Genomic DNA, 24,044 nt, shown 5'->3' on the forward strand with positions numbered 1-24,044 from the left:
TTTACAGACTTTGATTGATTAAAGATAAGAGATACTAATAAACATCAAAAACGATATCAAGTTTGGGGTTTGTTATAAGTGTTCATACCTTTTATGTCGCGTTACAAAGGTATGCATGATGTATGAGGACTTCGTGGGTCACACAACAATTATCTTCAAATTAAAGTTGAGGTTGCAAAGTAAGTACTGATATATTTTTAATGTTGTAAGGGAATTCACTTTAAAATTGAAATGTGCAAGTAAGAACAAGATACTTTTTATATTGAATTGAAGTTACAATGCCATGTCATGTACTGTACAAGTCATATTTTTGCAGCATTCTGCAAAGCATTTAGTTAGCTGTCTTACATTTGACATTTATCAATTATAAATTTAATTTTTCTCGAATATTCTTGTGATAAAAAAAAAATGTTTTTCTTTTGTTTCAACAACATTCACCTAATAAAACCTCCTCAATTGTTTATTTGAATGGGTATGTTCCAGACCATACGAGTATTTGGACCGTACGCGTACGGTCCGGACCGTATACGTATACTCGTACGGTCCGACCATACGCGTACGGTCGGACCGTATGAGTATACTCGTACGGTCCAGCTGACCATACATGTTTTGGTATCTTATGGGTTAAATTAAAAAAAAATAAACAATAACCAAAAATTTGTAGCTTTGGTTCTCCAATATGCTATTTTTACATCAGATGGGTAAGTGAATAAGCGTACAATTGAAATTAAATGTTTGTTTAATTCTATATCTGAATCCCAATTTTGTACCTTCGCTCCAGTTGACACTAACTACCACAAGGTATGTTATGGTTTTTTTTTATTAATTTACATTTACATGTTTGCGGTCCATTCATGTTCCTTTGCATATGCATTTTTTTTTAAAAGTTCACAAATATTATAAAACAATTGTCCTTGTACGTTTTGTTTACATCCGTTAACCTCAATTTCAATGAGCATACTGGCCTTTAATTAATTACTGACAGGCTAATTACAGGAGATTAACAGATTAAACTAGCGTGACCTTTTTAAAAAGTTAGAATACTAAGTTTTCATTTCAATATCAATTGAACTTTTTATATTAATTTGAGATATAAGATTTTTTTATCTGTTATTTACATTTGTATCTGATAAACTTGACCATCTTATTATTATTAGTTGGACCGTACGCGTACGGTCCGACCGTATGTGTATTTTGAAAAAGTACGCATACGGTCCAGACCGTACGCGTACGGTCCAAATACTCATACGGTCTGGAACAGGTATAAGCTGCATTTATTTTTTCAAAAGGTGCATGATTAATTCGTCTTTTTAATAACAAAATCCTTGCGAAAAAAATGTAAATTAAACGATTTCTGAACATGAATAAAAGTGAATATAGGTTGTACGTAATTTGAACAGCTACACAACGGCAGACTAGATATCAATGATTATTTGCAAGTTATGTATTTGTTTATTTTAGAAATTAAGCTAACGTGATTTCAAAACAATCTGAGTGTGTTAAGATTATCACGTTATGGGACAAATATACAAACTAATTGCTGCAAAACTACAATTGCCGAATAGCTATGCCATGTTTCCTTGGTGATCGACTTCTCTTTTTAAAATTAATCAAACAACATTAAACTGATCAGGTCGAACTTAAGTGATTGATTTATATGTGGTTTTGTACCAGTGTCTGAGGAATGTTGATGAACCAGGGGTATGTCAAAGAACTTTTCATTGAAAGATAACAATATCTTGTTGACAAATATTCTGTATCAACTTCCAAGTGAATACACGGTGGTCATGGTGGTTTAGAGGTATATATTTTAGGTACTGACGTGTTTTATCTTCTTATTGTTACGTGTTATATAATTCTTTAATTTGTCTTTGTAAATTATTAAATTTATTGTGTAATCTATGTTTGCCAGGCTTTAAACACCATTTGTCTACATAAGAAAATGCCTGTACCAAGTCAGGAATTTTACAGTTGTTATCCATGCATTTAATTTGCTTGGGCTTTGGATTTTGCAATTTCCTTAGGGACTTTCCTTTTTTTTTTTAGCTTTTTTTTTTAAAGTAAAGCTAAATTGAGTAATAAGTCATATGAACATTACCTAAACAAATTCAAACGATAAATAAAAGATATAATATTTTTTCATAGACGTGCTCAACTCTACGTGCTCAAGTCTGTTTGTTTTATTTTACACAAAATAAAAAAAAACTAGTTACATATATATATTATATATAATGAATATATGGACGTATGACGTAAGGAAATATAGTCTGGTTACTTATACAATAAATCTCACATTCTATTTACATATCATTCATAACATGTTTCCTATACATACTACAATACTACAAGCAATGGTCTGCTGCATGTCTATGTATGATTCGCAAGGCAATGTACACTTTTTTACCCATTATTTACTAGGGTACTAAGCTGCTACTGACTAACATACAAATGTTGTTTTTCACCTTTAAGATTTAATATCAAACAACATGACTTTAAATTGGGGTTGATTTTAGAGATTTACTATCATATTTATCGCTGCCATTAAAAATGATGATGTTCTTGATTTTGTTTTCTTGATTATTTATCTTTGCATTCATAAATTGTATTATTTTGTGACATAAGTATTCTGTCTTTCTGTTACACTGGATATTGTTTAACTCATGACAAGTATTTCAGTTCAATTTGATACGTAACACGAATTGTATCTGTCACAAAATCCTTAATTCTTATGAATTCAATACATGATTGTATATCAGTAAAGCTAAAAATAGATTCCTTCATTCTCTGTATTGTTTGGTGAAAATCAAATATATATCACTTTAAACTCGTTCTTGCTAGTGATGTACTTTAACAACAAGCCCCTGTCCTCTCTGTAATTTAATCTGTGTTAAATCGATAACACTACCAAATGCCAAGTCAACTGTTCCCGTCATGGCGACAACTTCTCCTCTCGTCGATGAAACTGGTTCCTTGCTAAAGTCTGCAATTGATCCTATCTTACTTGCTGCATCAACATTCAGTATAACAAGATATTTAGGACGCCCTTCTGCTGTTCTGATATAAGACAGAAAGTTGTCGTCTGTGTATGAAAACTGAATATTTGGGTTTTGAAATGATGGCAGCTTTCGTATGTCTGACACTTTCTTGTAGACTTTTATATGAGTATTTCTATTGGTGTATCGTTCAACCTTCAAAATATATCTACATGAACATTGAATGTCAGCATAACATATAAGTTTTATAGGTAATTTATGACTATTTTACCAACAGCTTTTTCGTACATTTATATCATATATTAAAAGTTCTGTAAACGACATTATTGTCGTGAATACTCTTATTTTGCGTTATGCCTTATCACATAGACTATATGACGGCTCATTTTCAACATGTTCGAGCTTTGTTAGTGTAATTCGGCTAATTAACAAAAGATAAATAATCTCACAATGATACAAACTACCAATCTATATTCTGTTATTATCCTCATTAACTATGAAACTGTAAAAACCCATAAGATATAAGGTACACATTTGGAGAAGAAATTTGTTATAGCAAAATTATAAATTGCAAATGAAATTGAATTGTAAAAAAATGTAGTAGCTATTTCTATGAAGCTTGCAAACTATTTGTAAGCCCCTGTAACTCTGTGAATTGCTGTTTTTGTTTTGTTTTAGACAATATCATTTTTATAAAATCATTGTTCATCAAAAGTAATCAAAGTCTTTTATATTTATTTTGATTTTGTTATTTTCTAAACTGTATTACCTTGACATTTGTTCGACTATGTAAAGGATGAACACGAAGCCATGGAATTCCTGTAGTAAACCCAGCTTGAATAGATGTATCCCACAGCATTGGTGAGCGTTCTGGATCGCGACTAAACTTTGTGTATCCGCTCTGTAAATATAATTAGCAAATACAATAAGCAATACAAGTATCCCCTTCCAGCCTGTCTCCATCCAATGTCCATTACACACAACGTTATATTGCACAGTCTGCCAAGTGCTCCCCGAATTTTCTAAATCATTAACATTGATTAAATCAACATCATAGTTATTGTGAATATACATACTCTAGAGCAGTCGTGAGTTGGATGTGGATTATTAAAATTTTTAAAGATCTGTTAGAGTGCATGAAATCTAAGTTTCTTTCCTCTTGCAATGGTATCAACATTTTGTCTTTTTTATCCTGTACACATGTATTCCCAATACCAAATTAAAAGACAAATTGAAATCTTAATGTGAACTAACATTTTCTTGCTGACTTGAACCTTTTTTCATATGAAGAAGAATTTCATACAGGAGCTAATTTCTACATAAGAACATGCCTGTACCAAGTCAGGAATATAACAGTTGTTGTCCATTCGTTTGATGTGTTTGAGCTTTTGATTTTTCCATTTGATTACAGACTTTCCGTTTCGAATTTTCTTCGGAGTTTGGTTGTTATTTTACTTTTTGGAGGAATAAAAAAAAATAACATTATCCATTTACTTCATTCTCCGCTATAAAGATGATGTCCTCTCACTAAGTAATATTGGTACTATGTTAAATGAATCTATCCCATCGAAATTGAAAAATAAAGGGTACAGCAAACACATTTAAATCTGTCACATATCTTGACTAACATCTATACCTTACAATGAGAGTCAGTTGAGAACAAAAGTTCATTCCATGAGAGATTTTTTTAGCTTCCGAATTGTAAATTTTCCATTTCTATACAACAATTTAGCAGTGCTTGCAAAAAGAGTATATGTCTCGCAATACAATATTCCGGATTGCCTACTATGGTTCCTTTAAAGAGGATCGATGTTTACACAAGGAAGCTATTGAACAAAGAGCACAAAACGGGTGCCACAAGAAGAGTTTGATCTGCTTACCCGTCCAGAGTTTTTGAGATCACCTCATGGTTTTTGTTGGGATGCATGTTGTTTGATCTTTGGTTTTTAAGAATTTGTGTTTTGTACTCTATGGTTTTTCGTCATTTTCCGTTTTTTAACATGGTGTTGTCAGTTTGTTTGCAACTTATACTTTGGTATCGTTCGTCCTCTCTAATGATATATAATCAATAAACGTATATTTATTGTTGGAAGATCTGAGTTTTAACATAAACATTTAAAGTATCACGGCTGGTAATCTACACACGCAGAACATTTGGTTCTGCAATGAAAACCGTGAGAGGATTTTCCGGTTGTGCTTGAGTGGAGTAATTGTTACCGCTTCAAAAGGTATGTACATTTCTAAATCTCAATTTCTTATTCAACTGATCAAAATATTGAAAATCAGAGAATGCTATGCTGTGGTGAATACGTTAACGAAGAAATACATATATCATTTACTGTTGTAGGTAGAGTTGAACTCTTACAAAAACAGTTGCCTCACGAGAAATTGCCTAAAAAAGTGACATTTCAATTTTGAAATGGTTCTATTTACAGACCTACAAGTTCAAATTTAGTTTTTTTTAGGGCAATGGGTATGAATGTTGTTTTTGGCGGCGTGTACGCTGTTCGGGATTGTCATACGTCTTGATTATTCCAAAAACTACATTTTTTCATTAAGTCATGCGTGAGGGGATCGGTTCTGATTGAGGACATCGTGCATGCGTGAGGGGAAGTACAAATCATATCTTTATATTCAAGCTATGAGTCGTTGAAACTTACCTAAATAAGGCTACATTGTTCATGAAAAAACACATAATGTGTGCTAAAAAAATCACTGAGATTGATATTGAAATAAATTGTTGGAACCTAGGGTTTAATAATATGTTTCACGAAGAATAAAAACAAAAAATGTTGTCAACGATAACCAAAAATACTGCAGAGATGTTGGGGAGTATCTCATTCGTCTTGATTCGTCCTTTTCAAACCACTCAACAATGTCCAAAAACAGGTCGAATGCAATGTTTTAAAGGAAAACGTCCACTAATGAAAAAAAAAAAATCAAAAATCTTTCCCTTTTCCCTTCGTCTGAGAGTTTACCTAAAGCACTTTGGAAAACTTTATGTTCCTCCTCAATGTCTTCCATGTGGTCTTTCTCGTGGTATACTACGCGGTCTTCTTCTATGTCTTCTTCGTTGTCTAATACATGCTCTTCCTTATGGTCTGCCTCGAGATTATCTTGGCTTACATCGATGTTCGTGAATAATAAATTCTGTATATCTGCCCTTTTTGTTTCAAAAATTTCGTGATTTTGGGTGAACAGATTACGTCTAATATATATAGGTGTTGAAGTTTTGATCGGCGATATACTTTTCTTTAATATATGTGGTGATCTCTGTGACGTATATTTGACGACAGGACTACTCCCACAGGGTTTAGTTCGCTTCGAGGGCGGGGATAACTTTTATCTCCATGGCTTTTTGTAGAGAGTCAATTTTAGTCCTCTTTTCCTTTTACCTTTGAATAATGGCATTTTCTGAATTTGAGCAAACAATTTTAAATCAGTTTACATCTGTTATAGGACAAATCTGTGATGATTTTTAATCAGCATTGATCACATTTATTGAGTCAACAAAAGTCACAAAGCCAAAGATTAAAAAAAATGTCTGTACTTCCCCTCACGCATTCACGATGTCCTCAATCAGAACCGATCCCCTCACGCATGACTTAATGAAAAAATGTAGTTTTTGGAATTATTAAGACGTCTATCAACACCGGACAGCGTACACGCCGCCAAAAACAACATTCATACCCATTGCCCTAAAAAAAACTAAATTTGAACTTGTAGGCTTGTAAATAGAACCATTTTAAAATTGAAATGTCACTTTTTTAGGCGATTTCTCGTGGGGCAACTGATTTTGTAAGAGTTCAACTCTACGTACAACAGTAAATGATACATGTATTTCTTCGTTAAAGTATTCACCACAGCATAGCATTCTCTGATTTTCAATATTTTAATCAGTTGAATAAGAAAATTGAGACATACCTTTTGAAGCGGTGACAATTACTCTACTCAAGCACAACCGGAAAATCCTCTCACGGTTTTCATTGCAGAACCAAATGTTCTGCGTGTGTAGATTACCAGCCGTGAGTATCGGAGGACACGAGAAAAGGTCCACGAGCCTGACCTTATCTCTAGATCGTACAAAAAGTTTTAATATGTACCGACAATGTACGTTCTCCTTATTATTGCTTAACTTTTTATTTCAAAAGTAATATACCTATTGTAGTGCACGAGACACTTGTTTTTAAAACATATTCATAACGACCAAATGTTTGGGTAAAAAACAAAGGAAGATGAAAAGACAATTAATTAAAATAAACCAAAACATTTCATTAAAACAATGACTTAACAACAAGAAAGAAAAAAAACAGGAGTTATAATGAGGTGGTCCGGGGATGTAAGCAGAACCATTTGTGACAAGCGGGGTTTACGGTAGTAAAAATCCTGTGATATTACAATCAAGGAAAAGAGGATGAGGTTGTGATAACAACAATTTGAACATATCCAAGGTAATCTGTGGTAAAGATACTCTAAACGTCAACCAACGTTCAATTGTGTCCGTAAGACTTTCGGAGGGATGATTCAACTTAACCATTTGGAACCCTTGTTTCCATGTAAGCAACAATTCTCTATCAAGTAATACATGGTAGGATACGCAAACTCTGTAACGTGGCACAAGCGGGGAAATTTATTCTGCATATGCAGCCGCTGCTGTTGTTACATACAAATGGACTACCGGTATTCACAATTCGAAAGCTGATCTCATTTGGTTCGTCTAAAAAAAATCATGATGTAAACCGACCAATTTCAAGATGTAAATCAAGATATAAGGCAAACTAAACGTTTTCTTGGGGTATCATTTATTTCAAGTTTGATTGAGAAGATAATTAAAACATAGTCACCGAACTTTAGAATTGTAAAGTGAGTGGACGTCATTTATACAAAGGAACGTGCAGTCAAAGGATAATGCATAATTCTTTTCACTCTTCATTTGAAGCTCCTATGTGAAGCCCGTCTAGAAGAAGAGTTTCATAGTTGATTCACATAGGCAATGAAATTACTTTAGAAACTACACCCTCTAAAGGTTACACATATGTTGTCAACCAATTACTTATTATAAGAATCTTGAGGATGTTAGTTTCAGAGAATTTCATGATTTTATACAAAGTGTGATTAGCAAGATAGTAGTACACATGCTGGTCTCTAGTTTCAAACTAAATATTATTTACAATCAAAATGTATTTGACGTTTTAATATTAGCAAAGTAATGCATTGCTGTCGGTATAACTCCTTTGTAACTGACTTCCGCGATTGCTCGGTAAGGACTTTAACATAAATGAATGTATGACTTGAGACAGATGTCGTATGATTTGGTAATCATCGACTATAACATAGACATCCTTTTAACAAAATAGAATCATCATAAAATTGAAGATCGACCAAACACTATCAAGAACTTACTGGTCCGTAGTTTCTTCCATAAGGGTCTTGAGTTTCATTGAATGTATAATACACGTCTCCCATTCCTAGTTCATCACCATAGTAACATGTAGGTGTCCCTGGTAACGTCAAAAGTAACATATTCATAACATCAATCATGTCTGTGCCCATGCGATCGGCTACTCTTGGTCTATCATGATTACCCATCTAAATTGAGTTTAAATAAGGTATACATAAGAGAAAGGTATTGTATTTAAAATTGGCTCAGGTAAAACGTGTTTTCCCTCTCTTTTAAAGGGGCACTAGCTACGAGATATATATAAAAAAATCTAAAGTTTAATGTTTTTTGTTCAATCAATAATGAAAGTGAAATAGTGAAATAACCATTCGCTTTTTGCAGCCAAAAAGGTTCAATTTTGTCAAATTACACTAAGAAATATTGATAATTAGTTATTCACTTGCAAGTGAATGAGTCGACCTCTTTAAATCCGTATTCATGTGAACTTCAATTTAACCCCTAGCTAGAGATTGACAACGCATGCATTGTACGTGTACTTGTTATTTAAAGAAAAAGAATGTAAAGCAATGAAAGTGAAACTACGGTAAATCATTTGATTACTAATTCGATGTACATAAAATCATTCTTATACGGTTAAAAGCAATGAGAAACATCTATTTTTAATTTATAAAATAAAATCAAATAGACCTATAAAAATCCAATTGCACGTGTTGGTTTCATCTATTCATATCTTTATTTATGCTTACATCGCTTATATGGTCATCTGAGCTCAAATCGATAATTAATTAGATGGCGTCTGGACTAAAACAAACACGAAACGAACCTATATATTATCTACCCCATGCTCTGTAATGTTTTACCTTATTATAAATCAAATATGAAAATTTGAGTCAAATCGGTGACCATGAATTTGACAGCTAGTGCCCCTTTAATCTGAGTTAATCTATCGAAATTAAAGCAACCCAAGTCAAGAATATGGCATTTGTTTTCCTTTCGTGTGATGTGTTTGAGCTTTTGATTTTGCCATTTGGTAAAGGACTTTCCGTTTTGAGTCCTTGGAGGTCGTTTTTTTGTTATTTTACTCTTTATAGTCATAATTTCGATGGAACAATATCATCAATAGAGACTGGCGAATGAAGAATTCTAAATTTTAAATTCGTTATCAATATGTTTAACTTGAGTAATTTTCGAAACAATCAATCGGTTTATTTGAGCTTCTGTATTTTTTCTCTCGCATATTTCAATCAAAAGTTTCCTGTTTCGCACTTTCCGTACAACGGTTATGAAACTAAAATTTAACTCACCACAAAATTTGGCCATGCATCTGACGGCAGGCTTTCTAGTGCACCTTCAATTATTGTCTTAAAACAGAGACCATCACAAGACTTGTTCACTTTCATTATCAGATCAAAATTAAATGGAAGCGATCCGGCCTCGTAGTATTTGTTTACCATGTCTGATGATAAGCCATACGATTCGGTAGTCATAAACCTATATTGAAATGAATAATAAATCATTAATTAAGTATTATATAACTTTAAAGTATTATTCTTTTTTATTATAAGATACAATGCTACTTTCTAAACGTTTATCATTGTTCCTTAAATTGGTTTGATTTTTTAACGCCACTTTTAAACACCGCATTTAGGCTATTTCGTGGCGGTCAGTTTTTATTGGTGGAGGAAGCCGGAGAGCCCAGAGAAAACCACCGACCTTCGATAGGAAAACTGACAATCCTAGTTAATTAAGATTGGAGTCTATTGCACCCGCACGAGCGGGTTTCGAACTCACAACCTCAGTGTTGACTGGCTAGTGATTACAATAGTAACTACTTATACCACTTGGCCACCGAGGCCCCTTTCCTTAAATTGATATATTGCAAATAACGATTTTTGAACTATTAATTGAACAACTAATATGGCTCTCCATACTAAGTCCAAAACTAACATAACTGTACTTCAATTTTATTTTAAGTTTATCATCTTTGTTAGAACATTCAGTATAAGGTACAATTTCCGCACATATCTTCAGATAAAGAAAATAAGGATATCTGGTATAATCGCCAATAAAACATCTATATCAAATGCTAGGATGTTTAAAACTACAAGTTACTCTTCAAAAATTACAAAACACAATACAGTTGTATAGTAACCTCTTATAGTAAGACCATTGGATAACAAAACAAAAAACATTTCAATTGAAAACACAAAACAGCTTGGTTTAAGCTAATATCATGAAATGAATGTCGAATATAAAAAAAACAACAACTAACGAAATCATGGGTTTCAATCTTCTGTATTTCAACAGGCACATAAGGAATTTATCAGGGTTTAACTTGTGTGCGCATTTCAACCACTAAATACTAAAAAGTGATGCAACAATGATATTGAAAAAACTTTAAACTTGGATCGATATCCTAAAATCCAACATGCTGGGTTTTAGGATATCGATCCAAGTTCATATAATTCAAAACAAGACATGTTTATGCATCTAACGTGTTCATTGAAAGAGGTCGATATGTCGCGTATACGTATGCGTGACATTGATAATAGAATGTTACATAACTGTCATAGAATTATTAGCACTGTGAATATAGAGAGAAAAAAAGCATTGATAGGGGATGTTATGTTGCATACGTATGCGTGACATTGGTGTTATAATGTTACATAACTGATATAGTTTTATCAACATTGTGAATGAAGAAAAACTAGAGGCTCTTAAGAACCTGTGTCGCTCACCTTGGTCTATGTGCATATTAAACAAAGGACACAGATGGATTGATGACAAAATTGTGTTTTGGTGATGGTGATGTGTTTGTAGCTCTTACTTCACAGAACATTCTTGCTACTTACAATCTAATCTCTATCTATAATTAACTTGACTCATTAGTTACAGAGGAAAATGTTTTATTAAAAGATTAAAAAAAGTTACAAAATTTATGAAAATTGTTAAAAATTTACTATAAAGGGCAATTACTCCTTAAGGGGTCAACTGACCATTTTGGTCATGTTGACTTATTTGAAGATCTTACTTTGCTGAATATTGTTGCTGTTTACAGTTTATCTCTATCTATAATAATATTCAAGATAATAACCAAAAACGGCAAAATTTCCTTAAAAAGTACCAATTCAGGGGCAGCAATCCAACAACCGGTTGTCCGATACATCTGAAAATTTCAGGGCAGATAGATCTTAACTTGATAAACAATTTAATTCCGTAAGATTTTCTCTAAATGCTTAAGTTTCAGAGTTCTACATTTTAACCCTATGTTCTATTTTTAGCCATGGCGGCCATTTTTTGTGGTTGGTCGGGTCACCGGACACATCTTTTAAACTAGATACCCCAATGATGATTATGTCAAAGTTTGGTTAAATTTGGCCCAGTAGTTTCAGAGGAGAAGATTTTTGTAAAAGTTAACGACGACGGACGAGACGCCAAGTGATGAGAAAAGCTCACTTGGCCTTATGGGCCAGGTGAGCTAAAAACAAGTATTGCATAGTTATATGTATATCTATGTTCAACCATATTTATACAATAATAGTGGGAGATATTATGGACATAATTGTGCAAATCGTGATACAAGCATGAAATTTGGTATAAAGGTTGACTAAATGATACTTATAAAAAAATCCGCTGCTGGCCAGAAAAAAAAATCAATTTTTCAAGATGGCCACCATACATTTTGGAAATGGCGTCATTACAAATTGGCAATAATTCGTTAATCCTTTGAAAGGTGTGTTAAATGTAAAATCCAATGTTAGATTTGATAAAAAGTAAATGACAGTTCCTAAATTACGACTAGACAATACATTGATGAAACTAAAGGTGACTTCCGGTTTCAAAATGCTGGCAAAAAAGTCAAAAATATCAATTTTTATACTTTCAAGCAACTTCACAAGGGATGTAAATCCTTGAAAGATGTGTTATAGGTATAATCCAATGTAAGTTATGATAAAACATTAAAAACAGTTCTTAGTACGACAAAACAACACACAAATGAAGAAAAATAGTGATTTCCGGTTCCAAAATGGAGGCAAATACGTAGAAAATATGTTTATAATTTCCATCAACTTAACAAGTGATAACACTCTTTGTTAAGTTTAAATGCCTAGTTTGGTTAGAAAGACAGGTTGCTTATCTTACAATTATCTGACAGTTGCCTATACAACAACCCGTACAAAGAAATCCAGAACGGTAGCATTTAAAGTTACCAACACAGCTGGATTTTTGCCTCCGCATTTCAAAAGTTCCTGACACGAGGATGCAACGGTAGTCCAGAAGTCCATTTCGGTTTCCAACTGTCATTGATTCTTTCTTTCATCCAACCCCAGTGTTCATGACCTGGTACATGTACCTCTCGAATACATGAATCAGGCTGAGCCAAAACAACTCCTCCTTGATTTACTTCTCTTTTGATGTGCTCTGGAAAAGAACCTCTTGTAGTCGGAATTGCATCACAATGCCGCTGCTTCCTGGCAAACAATTCACATCGTGCCTTGCTTCATACTTGAGCCAAAAAAAATGCTTTATATCTGAAAAACCTTCCATTGTTAGCCAAGCTGACCTCTTCTCTTTCCCACGACAATGCGACAAAGTGTCACATCCACTAAATGCATGGACGAAAGGAAGAGCAGCTACACAAGGACCAAACGCATTTGATATGTCACGTACAGGAAGCCAACAAAAGTCTTTATTCCTTCCATAAAATTGAGAATGGAAATGGGGAATGTGCCAAAGAGACAACAACCCGACCATAGAAAAAAACAACAGCAGAAGGTCACCAACAGGTCTTCAATGTAGCGAGAAATTCCCGCACCCGGTGGCGTCCTTCAACTGGCCCCTAAACAAATATATACTAGTTCAGTGATAATGAACGCCATACTAATTTCCAAATTGTACACAAGAAACTTAAATTAAAATAATACAAGACTAACAAAGGCCAGAGGCTCCTGACTTGGGACAGGCGCAAAAATGCGGCGGGGTTAAACATGTTTGTGAGATCTCAACCCTCCCCCTATACCTCTAGCCAATGTAGAAAAGTAAACGCATAACAATACCCACATTAAAATTCAGTTCAAGAGAAGTCCGAGTCTGATGTCAGAAGATGTAACCAAAGAAAATAAACAAAATGACAATAATACATAAATAACAACAGACTACTAGCAGTTAACTGACATGCCAGCTCCAGATTTCAATTAAACTGACTGAAAGATTATGATTTCATCATATGAACATCAGGCACAATCCTTCCCGTTAGGGGTTTAGTATCATACCATCATAACATATATGAGAAGAACATAACCCGTGTCATGCCAACAACTGGTTTTTGAATAAATGTGTTTAGTTCCGATGCAAAGACCCTATAAGTGAATCAATATTAACGCCAAAATATGCAATCTTTAATGACCTGACAACAGTATCGTAACTATATCCCTTCTTAATAAGTCTATTCAAAAGTTTTGTTAGTTTTTGACACCTTTGTGCTTTATAAAGAATATTTTCATAAAAAATTAGATGTGAAATACCTGAACGTATAAGAAGTCTGCATGTTGAGCTATATTTACGAATGATGTCCTTATATCGATGATAAAATTAAGTAAATGTTTTGACTAGTTTGTGATATCGAAAACCCTGGTGTAATAATTACCTATCCACAATGTGTTCTAACTAGTTTTGCGATTGCTGCAATTCTTGATACTATTACATTTGTGTCAGTACTACCTTAAATTACACTTTACAATACTTTTCATAATCATGCCGAATATGGACAAACAATCGTGTATCTGCTTCTTCATGATTACAAGGGGTAGATACGAAGTATCCTTATTGAAATTGCAAAAAATATTTTCACCATGAGTAACATACACATTTTTATTAGTCTCTTAAGAAGCAATTTTGTCAGCAAGAAACTTGAACAATTTCGTTTCGTTGTCATCTTCACAGAGAAAACTACTCCGAACCCTTGGTGTTCAAACAGAACCAATACCTTTCCATCTGGCACAAAAACCTTGCCTTTGTCTTGTTACAGCCTTTAAATTATTCATTGAGTAAACATCAAATACAATGTCTACTCTTGAATACTTATCGATGCAAGATTTTATGTAAGGCAGTATGACATCATTTCCATAATCATCAAATATTCTTGCCCAACTTTGTGACCTGGAATTAACCATTGCTGCCCCACCAACGATAAATGCGTCCGAATTTGGATCAGCAAATCGCAGAATGTTTTAGGTAAACCCATTTGCAGCGATTAAATACCACTATTTCATGAAACATCCTGAGATAAAGACGGAGGAGAAGTTTGGTTTTAATGGATAAAGAAACATTCCAAGTAAAACTGTCTACTGTGACAAGAAATGAAAAGTATAGAAAATATATCGCAATCACCTCTAAGGTTCTCTATCTTTGTTTTTGACAAAGACGTTTCCAGTTTCATTTTGCGGCCAAAATAAGAAGTTGATATTTTTTATTTGGTTATAAAAAGAAGGTTCTCCTTCGTTTTGCATTTGCTTCAAAAGATCTTCGTTTTGTTTGGACCAATATCTTGGAGTTTTTTTTTTACATATCTTACCTGTTCAACAGTTTCCTAAATGTTGTATATTTTTTACAAATCTGACTACTCTTTTAGAAATGAATTTTCAAACTTGTTCATCACTTTACAAAGCCTTTAAAGCTGTTTAAAGGTATCTTTTTGTGTTTTCGTAGAGTCTTCATTAGGTCGTTCATCTGTTTAAGAATGACCCAAACTACAAGATTTTTCAAATTCATCTTCTAGTATACTGACTCCTGGTCCAGCTACCATCCATTTGTCTAAATGGGATCTTCGGGTAATCCTATGGCACCAACATCGCCCTTCACAATTGCATTATTCTGTTTTTGTGCCTGATCAATTGTGTTATAAGAAAGAAATTTGCTGGTCTTACGTACAGTGAAATTATCATTTTCAAATTTCATTGCCACCTGTGGGTGATGTTCGGGAAGTGAAGTCATATCTTGGAAATGGGTCGGTAACGATCGAGCATACTAGTAATTTACACGATCAACACCTAAAACAATACGCTATCATGCTTTATATGGACTGTTTGTAAAGTACGAAATCTCACTCATGAAATGAGCATAATACCAAAATCAGAAGAAGTTCTTAATTTATAATTGAACGCCAGGAATAAAACTGTGGTCGAGATGACTCTATACACCAGTCTTTTACATCATTGAACGTCACAGAGTCATGACATAATTATATTCTGAGTTTAGCTTTCATAATCCGAAATTAACAGTTCAAGCAAAATACATGCAGTTGTCTGATGCGCCTGTCTAGTCCTAGGTACATTTGAACATACATAAAAAGAATTTGCCGTTCTTGGTGTTGCAATATTGGCTTCAGTAAGACAACATGTCCATCCCCTATCACGCAATATATCACCCAGAGTTTCATAACAAGTCATTTCAATGTGCAATCCACCAAACATGACGATAAACTTATCTTTTCTGTAAAAATCAGGCCATTCCCACTGAATTTGCTTAGGCATTTCCAAAAGTGGCTGATCTACAGTTATAATTGATGTTTCTCCGGGATTCAACACATTTTCGCCTTATCCATCAAATACCTGAGAATTGCCTGGTAGTGCATACAAATCGCTCTTGATGTCTATAAATAGTTTGCACATACGCAAAAGTGTTAAACACATGTGTATCATAACCTTGAAAAATGATATTAAACCAATTCTTTATATCATTTGAAATCCAAAAACACTAAATATATAGTAAATAGTTCAAATGTTTTTGAAAGAATTTTGTAACATTTTCGCGCATGTGTAAATACTGGATATATCAAATATTCTTTTTTAATAAATATGTGATGTAAGGAAGGTAGCCGCCAAACCTGATAATTGGTTTTTACTAAAATAAGTTCAAAGAAAAGATTTCCAGAAAAATCAGTATTTTCAAACTGAAGAAAACAGCCATTTTAGAAAAGGGCCGTGGCCATTTTGAAAAAAATATTTTTTTGAATGGCCAGCAGTTATTTCTTTAAAAGTATGTGATAATGATGCTTTGTGGTAATTTTCATGCTTGTATCATCATTTGCACAATTCCCTCGATTTTGCTTGCTAATATCTTCCACTATAAGGAGATGTGTTAGTATTGCCAATGAGAACTATTCAAAGGATTACCAATAGCATGCGTGGTCACAGTATGGGCTAAGCATAACCTAGCTTAGCAGTTGAAGGACTTAGGTATTGTGCTCACGCTATTATGTCATAGTTAATAACCTCCTATCGTGATAAGTGAACCAGATTTGTTATATGTAAACACTTATATAGTATTGGTAAACTTTTTTTTAAATCAGATTTCTTAATTTGGCCATATTTTTTAAACATATTGCACTCACCTTGAAACGCCATCTTTTTCTTTGTACTTCTCAAACATTTTCCTCCAATCACTTATCACGCTATAGATTTCTGGTAAGTTAGTGGTATAACTGTGATTTTGTTCATCTGTGAATACTGATTTCTCTCCTTGTTTTAAATGCTATTAAACAAATGTTTTTTTTATGTCTTTAGTAAAGTTTGAACATCATTTAATAAGTCAGAGCCACATGCAGACGGAATCGAGAATTGGCAGATGTTTTTTTTTCATCTTACAAATTATAATATATTTTTATTTATATTAATATCATTAGTGAGCTGTCATAAAAAAAAAGTTACTTTTATTACTCTTTTCAAAATTTCAGATGTTGACAGTGATAAAAAGGGCCGGTTATGTCATAAAATTCAATGAACCAGCAATACAACAAAAAATAAAACAAAAACAAGTATAAATCTTATTTGCAAACATTTAGAAATTATATTTTAATCCAATTTTTTAAATATAAATTTTCATTTGTTGAGAGTTTCAGGGGCCACTTAATTCGTAAACGTTAATGAGCCAGCGATACAACGAAATAATGAAACAAAAAACAAAAAACACGTCTTTTGCAAACAATGGGAAATCATATCTTGGTCCAATTCTTTAGAAAAGATATGTTCTATGTGTGACCATGATCTTAAAACTTTATAGAAATACTTACAGGCAAATCTTCATCCAGAGATATATTTTTAACTTCAAATGCCATCTTGAAAGCATCCACCCTAAATCCTGCTACTCCTTTATCTAACCAAAATTTCAACGCATTCTACAGAACAAAATTATCTCATTAGGTATATTTATTTTTTATATACCAATTTGACTGTTTCATGAAACCGAATACAACTTAAAGATCGACTATACATATTTTTCAACAAATGCCACCAAATTATAGTATAACTTTAGCTATTTGAACATATAAAATATTATCTGTCTGAAGAGGTGAATTTATGACAATAAATGACAAAACTTGATTATGTAACTGCAAATTGCTGCTTAGATTTTAACTGATAAGGACCAAAAGATGAATTATAAAAAAAATTAAAAAAATAATATGACAAAGCATAACACAGACAACTTTGAACTATTAAACGTGAGCCCAACTGTACTTGCCTCTGGTATTCTTTTCGTTACTCCCTAATATCATATAATCATTCAATTTTGAAAAATGTTTGCATTTGGAGGTGTTTTCCATTTTTTTCCTAATTTCCTAATTTTGTTTTTGTCCCAAAAATGCTATAATCAGCTTCCACGAGTAGCAACATGAGTTATTTCAGAAGTCTTAAACATTCGTCATAACTTTCAACTTCACCCAAGACTTGCTAAATAAACGTTTGATAATTTTGATAAAGAAAACAAAACGACTGTATTGTAGGATGGAATACGGTTGCAGTTCAATGAAAAGTTGTTTTATCAGAATACTGTCCAACTTGCTTATTTAGCAAACAAATATTGCGAAGTCACGAAATAGCTCGAATGTGAACATAATCAGAGCGAGTACTTAGTCTCTTATTAATAGTTGTCTCATTATCATTAATACCTCATCGCCTTATTTTTACAAAATAAAAGTAAGTAATCTTAAAAAATCAGCATGGGAGCATTTGTATTGTTTAGTACCTACACCGTACAGTGATTTATAGTTACTAACATATAGAAGGGATTTTGTCTCTAGCGAAGAGTTGTCTCATTGGCAACCATGTCTTATCTGATATTCATACGTTCTCATATAACATACTTCTAGTTCTTTTCTAACTTTTGGGTTCCTGAGATTAAGATCTGGCTGAGAGTCCAGGAATGCATGGTAGTAGTACTGGTATCGGAAGTCACGATCAAATTTCCATGCTGAACCTCCAAATACACTTATCTAAAATAAATCACAAGAATTATAATTATAATTGCTTACTAATAAAGGTGAAAGTGTATTTTGTCACTAAACTACCATAATTAACACAAATTGAATTATTTTAACATTACGATTACTCCATTAGAAAATAATTACAATGTTACACTGCAGACACCTTATCGCAAAATTTTCAATTCAAATAATTTCTAGAAACACCAGAAACGTCAAACGGTGAATTTATAAACGTGTTCCAATTTCTTTGTATTATATCGTTGAGCTAAAACTTAAACTCTTGTAAATTTTCAATGTAATACAGATTTTGTAGTATTAATTAAACCAATCGATGATATGTAGACAGTTCACATCATATATGATAGAACATTTGATCTCATAGCTAGCAGGCCTATGTTAATGTAAGAATTACCCAGTTGTTCGGGGGTTCATATGTTTTTCCCTTTCGTTTACCATCAGCCCATACGTAGTAGTCCTTGTATTCTGGGTTCATCTTTCTAGATTCTATAAACCATTTGCTTTCATTACTGGTATGGTTCGGAACAAAATCCAAAATAACTTTTATATCTGAAATTGTAAAACTACAATATGCAAGTTACACACAGACATTTCTTTTTCGGTAGGATAAACTCAGACGTAAATCGATTTCGATTTAACAATTTCATTTTCAGTCTTCACTGAACAATCGATCTTCCGAGTTGTGCTCATACTAAAATGTACGTCAAAAATAGGTGCACTGAAACTCAAAGAAATGGAAATGATAAACGATTCGATTTACTACCAACAGGATTATGCAGCAACCATTTGATTTTTGAGGGGGGGAGGGCTGGAAAAAAAATTGTTTGTTTCATCCTCAGCTGCCACTATGTGTAATGCTAAAATTGAAAGAAAAAAGTAGTTTTCGACTTGTCGCCAGAAAAAAATCCATAGCTACCCCCCCCCCCCCCCCCGAAAATCAAATGGTTGCTGCCTTAGTACTAGTTTGAGCTTGCTTTATGTATATGTGCTAGCATTCTTTGATGCATATTTACAATTTTTGCAAGCTGCAGAGCTTTGGATAACATTTGTATATTTTTGTTAGTTCATTTATCGAGATTATTAGAAGGTGATTTGAGATCTGATAAAACTAGATTATATATATCAACAAATAAACCTTTTAAACGCAGACATGTGAAAATTCTTTGTAAAAGGTATTAGCAGAGGTTAATAAAATGATTCAAAGCTAGATTTGTTTTATATCTATTTGATTTTTACCTCTTTTCTTAGTTTCGTTCATGAGTTCATCAAAGTCCACCATTGATCCGAACATTGGGTCAATTTCTGTATAATTTGCAACATCATACCCGAAATCCCGCATTGGAGACTTATAGAAAGGGCTGATCCATATTGCTCCCACGCCAAGATAAACTAAGTAGTCTAACTTACTGGTAATACCTGGAAAATTGTAATTGTAGTCTGTACTGAACAACAAATGAGAATAAAAAAAATAAGTTAAAAATTGTACTGTAACATAATGATTAACAAGACATGACTGTCTCATTCTTGACGGAGTGCAGTAACTTTTTTTTGCAGGAAAGTGGGTCGATAAAATTAATGATTTTGTACAGTGCCAATTCTCCTTTTAACAATGTTATTTCATCAGTATTACATTGTACACTGTGTCTATTGCAAAACATTAAACATATATAAGATCGCAAAGTTTGAATGTGCGGTCGTTGTGTTGTCTGTGCTGCTTCTAGTTACGATTTTTACTGCACCTTTGGTACATGAACCGTCTAATGTTTTCTGATACAACTTTAAAAAGTATACTTCAGTCTTGTTCTCAAAATTAAGACTCACGCCACAAAAAGAATACGTTACATTGAAATATGTATAGTTATAATGAATAATCAAAGCTTTACGAGCATCTTTTGCGCTTATATGTCATGAAGACAAAATCAGACATGAAGTTATGGTTTACTGATAATCTTAAATAGTGTAATAGGCTGATTATGGGCATCATCACATACATATTTGGTGGTGATGTATTAGTTTGATACAGGTCGTCATGAGTACATGGTTTTGTCGTATAGTGGGTATACATGATAATATTCTGCACATACTGTGTACTATGTTGTTGACTGTTCAATGCTTTTCACTAACTTAAGGTGTCAACGACCATACAAAGTTCCAGTTTCAATGTACATGTAATTCAAATTTGAAAAAAAATGAAAATACGAAAATCAGTTATACAGCACTAAATAAAATAACAATGAAATGTACAAAAAATATAAAAAAGACTAACAAAACATAAGATAATAGAGAGTGCAATTCTTCAAGAAAATCAAGAGTTTATATACTAAAATCAAAATATATCACTTCCTGCGACATTAAGATTATCTTTGGAGACCAACTTACTCTCAAACTGATGTCAAGTCAAGTGAAAACCTATCAACTACTCATATTCGTGTTATGTAGAGAATTCGAATAAGAAAATGTGTAACTTTTCGCTGGAAACGGACCTAATCATGAAAGCTTTTAAAAAAAAGTTTTTATGCGATTAATAAGGTCGTATATTTGACAAGTTCATTTGAAATAGGTCAGTCAGCAATTAACTCGTTTGTTCAGTAAGGTTAAGATCTGTTTTGTATGTTGTTTCTGGCTAAAAAAAAGTATTGATCAGAAGTGTAAGATTTAAATGATGTATAAGCTAGTATATGAAGATTTGACCCATTTTAACTTTACTGTTACTCTTATATATAAATCCGTCCAGAAAAAGCGCTTTGGACGCATAAAATTAAAAAAAGTGTTTATTTTTTATTTACTAGCATTGGTCAGTTCCAATGCTGGTGTACTTTTACTTTGATGGTATCAACAGCCAAGTAGTCGGTGTCTTGTACTGGTGTGATTTGTAACAAACTTACTTGTTTGTTGTTAAATTAAGAACACATTAAGAACTAACCTATAGTTTGCATCTCACTTAGTTTACATAAGACGAATTCGTCTATTTTGCAGTCCCTGTATAGTCAAACAACACCTTGTTTGTTTTGATCATATACTTCAGAAAAAAATGTCTTACGCGCACAGTTTATAAAGTGTTGGTTTCATTTAGATCTGTTTTGTTTGTAAAAAAATGTATCTGTTATATTGGCAAAGGTGGTACTTGTATGCTTTGGATGCTGTGTAAAGTTATGATTTGTCTAGCCTTTTTATCGAGCAAGGATGGCTTGGACAGTTTTGCCTGTTCTTATTGGTTATTAGCTATTTTGGGTTATGTAACAATATGATGACATACATTCGGTCGTGAATAAAACGATCTCACTAATGTCATGACAACCCTACCAAACTTCGAATTCGTTTGGTTGATACAAAACATATCTTCGCGGTGTTTTCTAACCCACTATTTTTTTTAATTAGTCGAACCAGTTGTTATCGGTGTTAAAAATCTCGCATTTTGGATATACAAACCAAGATATAAAATTCTAGGGTGGAATCGCATGAATTACAATCTGAGTGGTACAGGATATATCATAAATGGACAAATGTTGTCCAATATACTGAGAGAAATAATATATTCACCATCGTCTGTTAGATAACAGGTCTAAGTAAATAAGTCACTAAGAAATTAACATCGTTATCAGAAAGATGTACTTTATAAAATATATAGAAACGACCTTTTTGCCCGATCAGATAATCTTATTTATCTCGCCTTGTACCATTAGTAACAGTGTGATGTCCAACTGTCAGTGTATGGTCTGAAGTTTTGTTTAATATTAAGTTCGCAATTTCTTGTGGTATTTGACTTAGATAAAAAATTTCATATTAATATATATTTGATAATATGCATATACCAATATATCACTCAAACATTTAGTCTATCAGATCATGGAAGTAATATTTAAATATTACTTCCATGATCAGATGGAACCGTAACGGCATCAACAAACTTAATGAATTTTACATGTATTTGCATTATGAAACAAAACACCAGTTTTCAATTCATGAACATTAAAGTATTCAATTGAACAAACAAAAAAATCCTTTTTCAGTGATAGCTAAAAACGCAAAATTATGTTTCTTGCGTTTAATTCTAAATTTAGACATCATGATGAAAACTCAATAGAATTAATGTAGATGCGGTACAGTTTTTTTGTCTTTAGAAATACAGCCACCGACATTACAGCGTATGACAGCACGACTTAAAATCGATATGTTTTGAATCTTTTAAACTGCTTTCAGGAGCTTCGAGCATTATTTGAGGCAGCATTGTTTTGTTTACAAGTACGTTTTTCTTTTTGTGATTTTATTATTGGATGGATCTGACTATATTTTAAGATAATTAAAAGAGATCATGATTTGAGAGTGCGCCTGCAATTACGAACAAAGTGTTCTAAAACAACTAAACAATGAGTGCCAACATAGAACAGATAGTTTTTACAGTTCTCGAGGTCTGCTGCGAATTTTTATAAATATACGATATGTGTTTGATATACAGAAGACGAGATCTAAAAAGATAAGAAGTAAAGCCAAAAACAACAGTTAGGTCTCCTAAACATACTATGTTATTTAGATTACTTTCAATTATTTTTAATTCAAATTTAGTTTTAAAAACAAATTGTTTCAAGTCCTGATGATGTTTAAATTGAGAATAGAAATGTTGAATATGTCAAAGAGACAACAACCAGCTAAAATGCAGATAACAGCCTAATGCCAACAATCATTAGGGGTCCTCAATGCAGCGAGAAAATCCCTCAACCGGAGGTGGGCCTCAGCTGGACCTTAAATAAAAATGTGTACTTTTTCAATGAAAATGAACGTCATTTTGCATGGTTGCCAAATTTAAAAATTAATAACGGAATCAAAAACATAGTTACCTTTTATATCGCCGATTCCATCAGAACCCGAATCTTTGAAAGATCTAGGATATATTTGGTAAACAATGGTCTTTTTCCACCATTCCAGATCTGATGGATCATACTGACGCTTTTCCCGTAGATCCTTGTCCGTAAAAATTATAACACAAGAAAGAGCTATAACTGCTGCAATTATTACTACAAGTGTAAAACTGCATGTGTTGCCAGTACAAAATTGTTGGAATTTTGAATTTTTATTCGCCGCACCCATGTCTTTTTGCAATATAGATATATCATTCAAAATAATACTAGTGTTAGATAACCTAAAATATTTTATTTACGACACTTAAAAGAGATAACATTATTTCTTTTAGTGGTAACCGGGGAAAATATAATTTACATACAGATATAAATATCTATTTGTATTCGATAGGGTTCTGAACAACGTCGGAATTTCTTCTAGTTCTTTGCAATTTAATATCGAATTGATAAGATGTATATCCTACATGAAGTACTCACATCCAATAATTTCAATTTTGATATTACAATCATTAGTA

At 32.9% G+C, this 24,044-nt stretch overlaps 1 protein-coding gene across 1 annotated transcript; it reads right to left on the reverse strand.

Annotated features, from left to right (window-relative positions):
- Positions 1 to 2,164: 2,164 nt before the first annotated feature.
- LOC139484993 (maltase 2-like) lies at positions 2,165 to 23,821 on the reverse strand. The gene is made up of 10 exons (XM_071269073.1): positions 23,509 to 23,821; positions 19,910 to 20,089; positions 19,068 to 19,222; positions 18,536 to 18,664; positions 17,465 to 17,569; positions 16,787 to 16,926; positions 9,699 to 9,885; positions 8,397 to 8,582; positions 3,763 to 3,894; positions 2,165 to 3,188 (listed from the first exon to the last, which is right to left on the reverse strand). Exons 1-10 carry the CDS (start codon positions 23,756 to 23,758, stop codon positions 2,835 to 2,837), a joined length of 1,818 nt encoding a protein of 605 aa, XP_071125174.1. The 5' UTR covers positions 23,759 to 23,821; the 3' UTR covers positions 2,165 to 2,834.
- Positions 23,822 to 24,044: the final 223 nt, after the last annotated feature.

The sequence above is a fragment of the Mytilus edulis genome, chromosome 8 (assembly GCF_963676685.1).
Source record: "Mytilus edulis chromosome 8, xbMytEdul2.2, whole genome shotgun sequence".
Lineage (NCBI taxonomy): Eukaryota > Metazoa > Mollusca > Bivalvia > Mytilida > Mytilidae > Mytilus > Mytilus edulis.

Bases quoted from the DNA above. Each gene is read 5' to 3' on its own strand.
- LOC139484993 (XM_071269073.1), bottom strand. From the start codon at position 23,758: ATGGGTGCGGCGAATAAAAATTCAAAATTCCAACAATTTTGTACTGGC. The intron at 17,570-18,535 runs GTATGTTATATG...TTTGTTCTGTAG, and splicing joins AAGTTAGAAAAGAACTAGAA to AATGCGTTGAAATTTTGGTT. The intron at 16,927-17,464 runs GTAAGTATTTCT...TTTGTTTAATAG, and splicing joins CTCTGGATGAAGATTTGCCT to CATTTAAAACAAGGAGAGAA.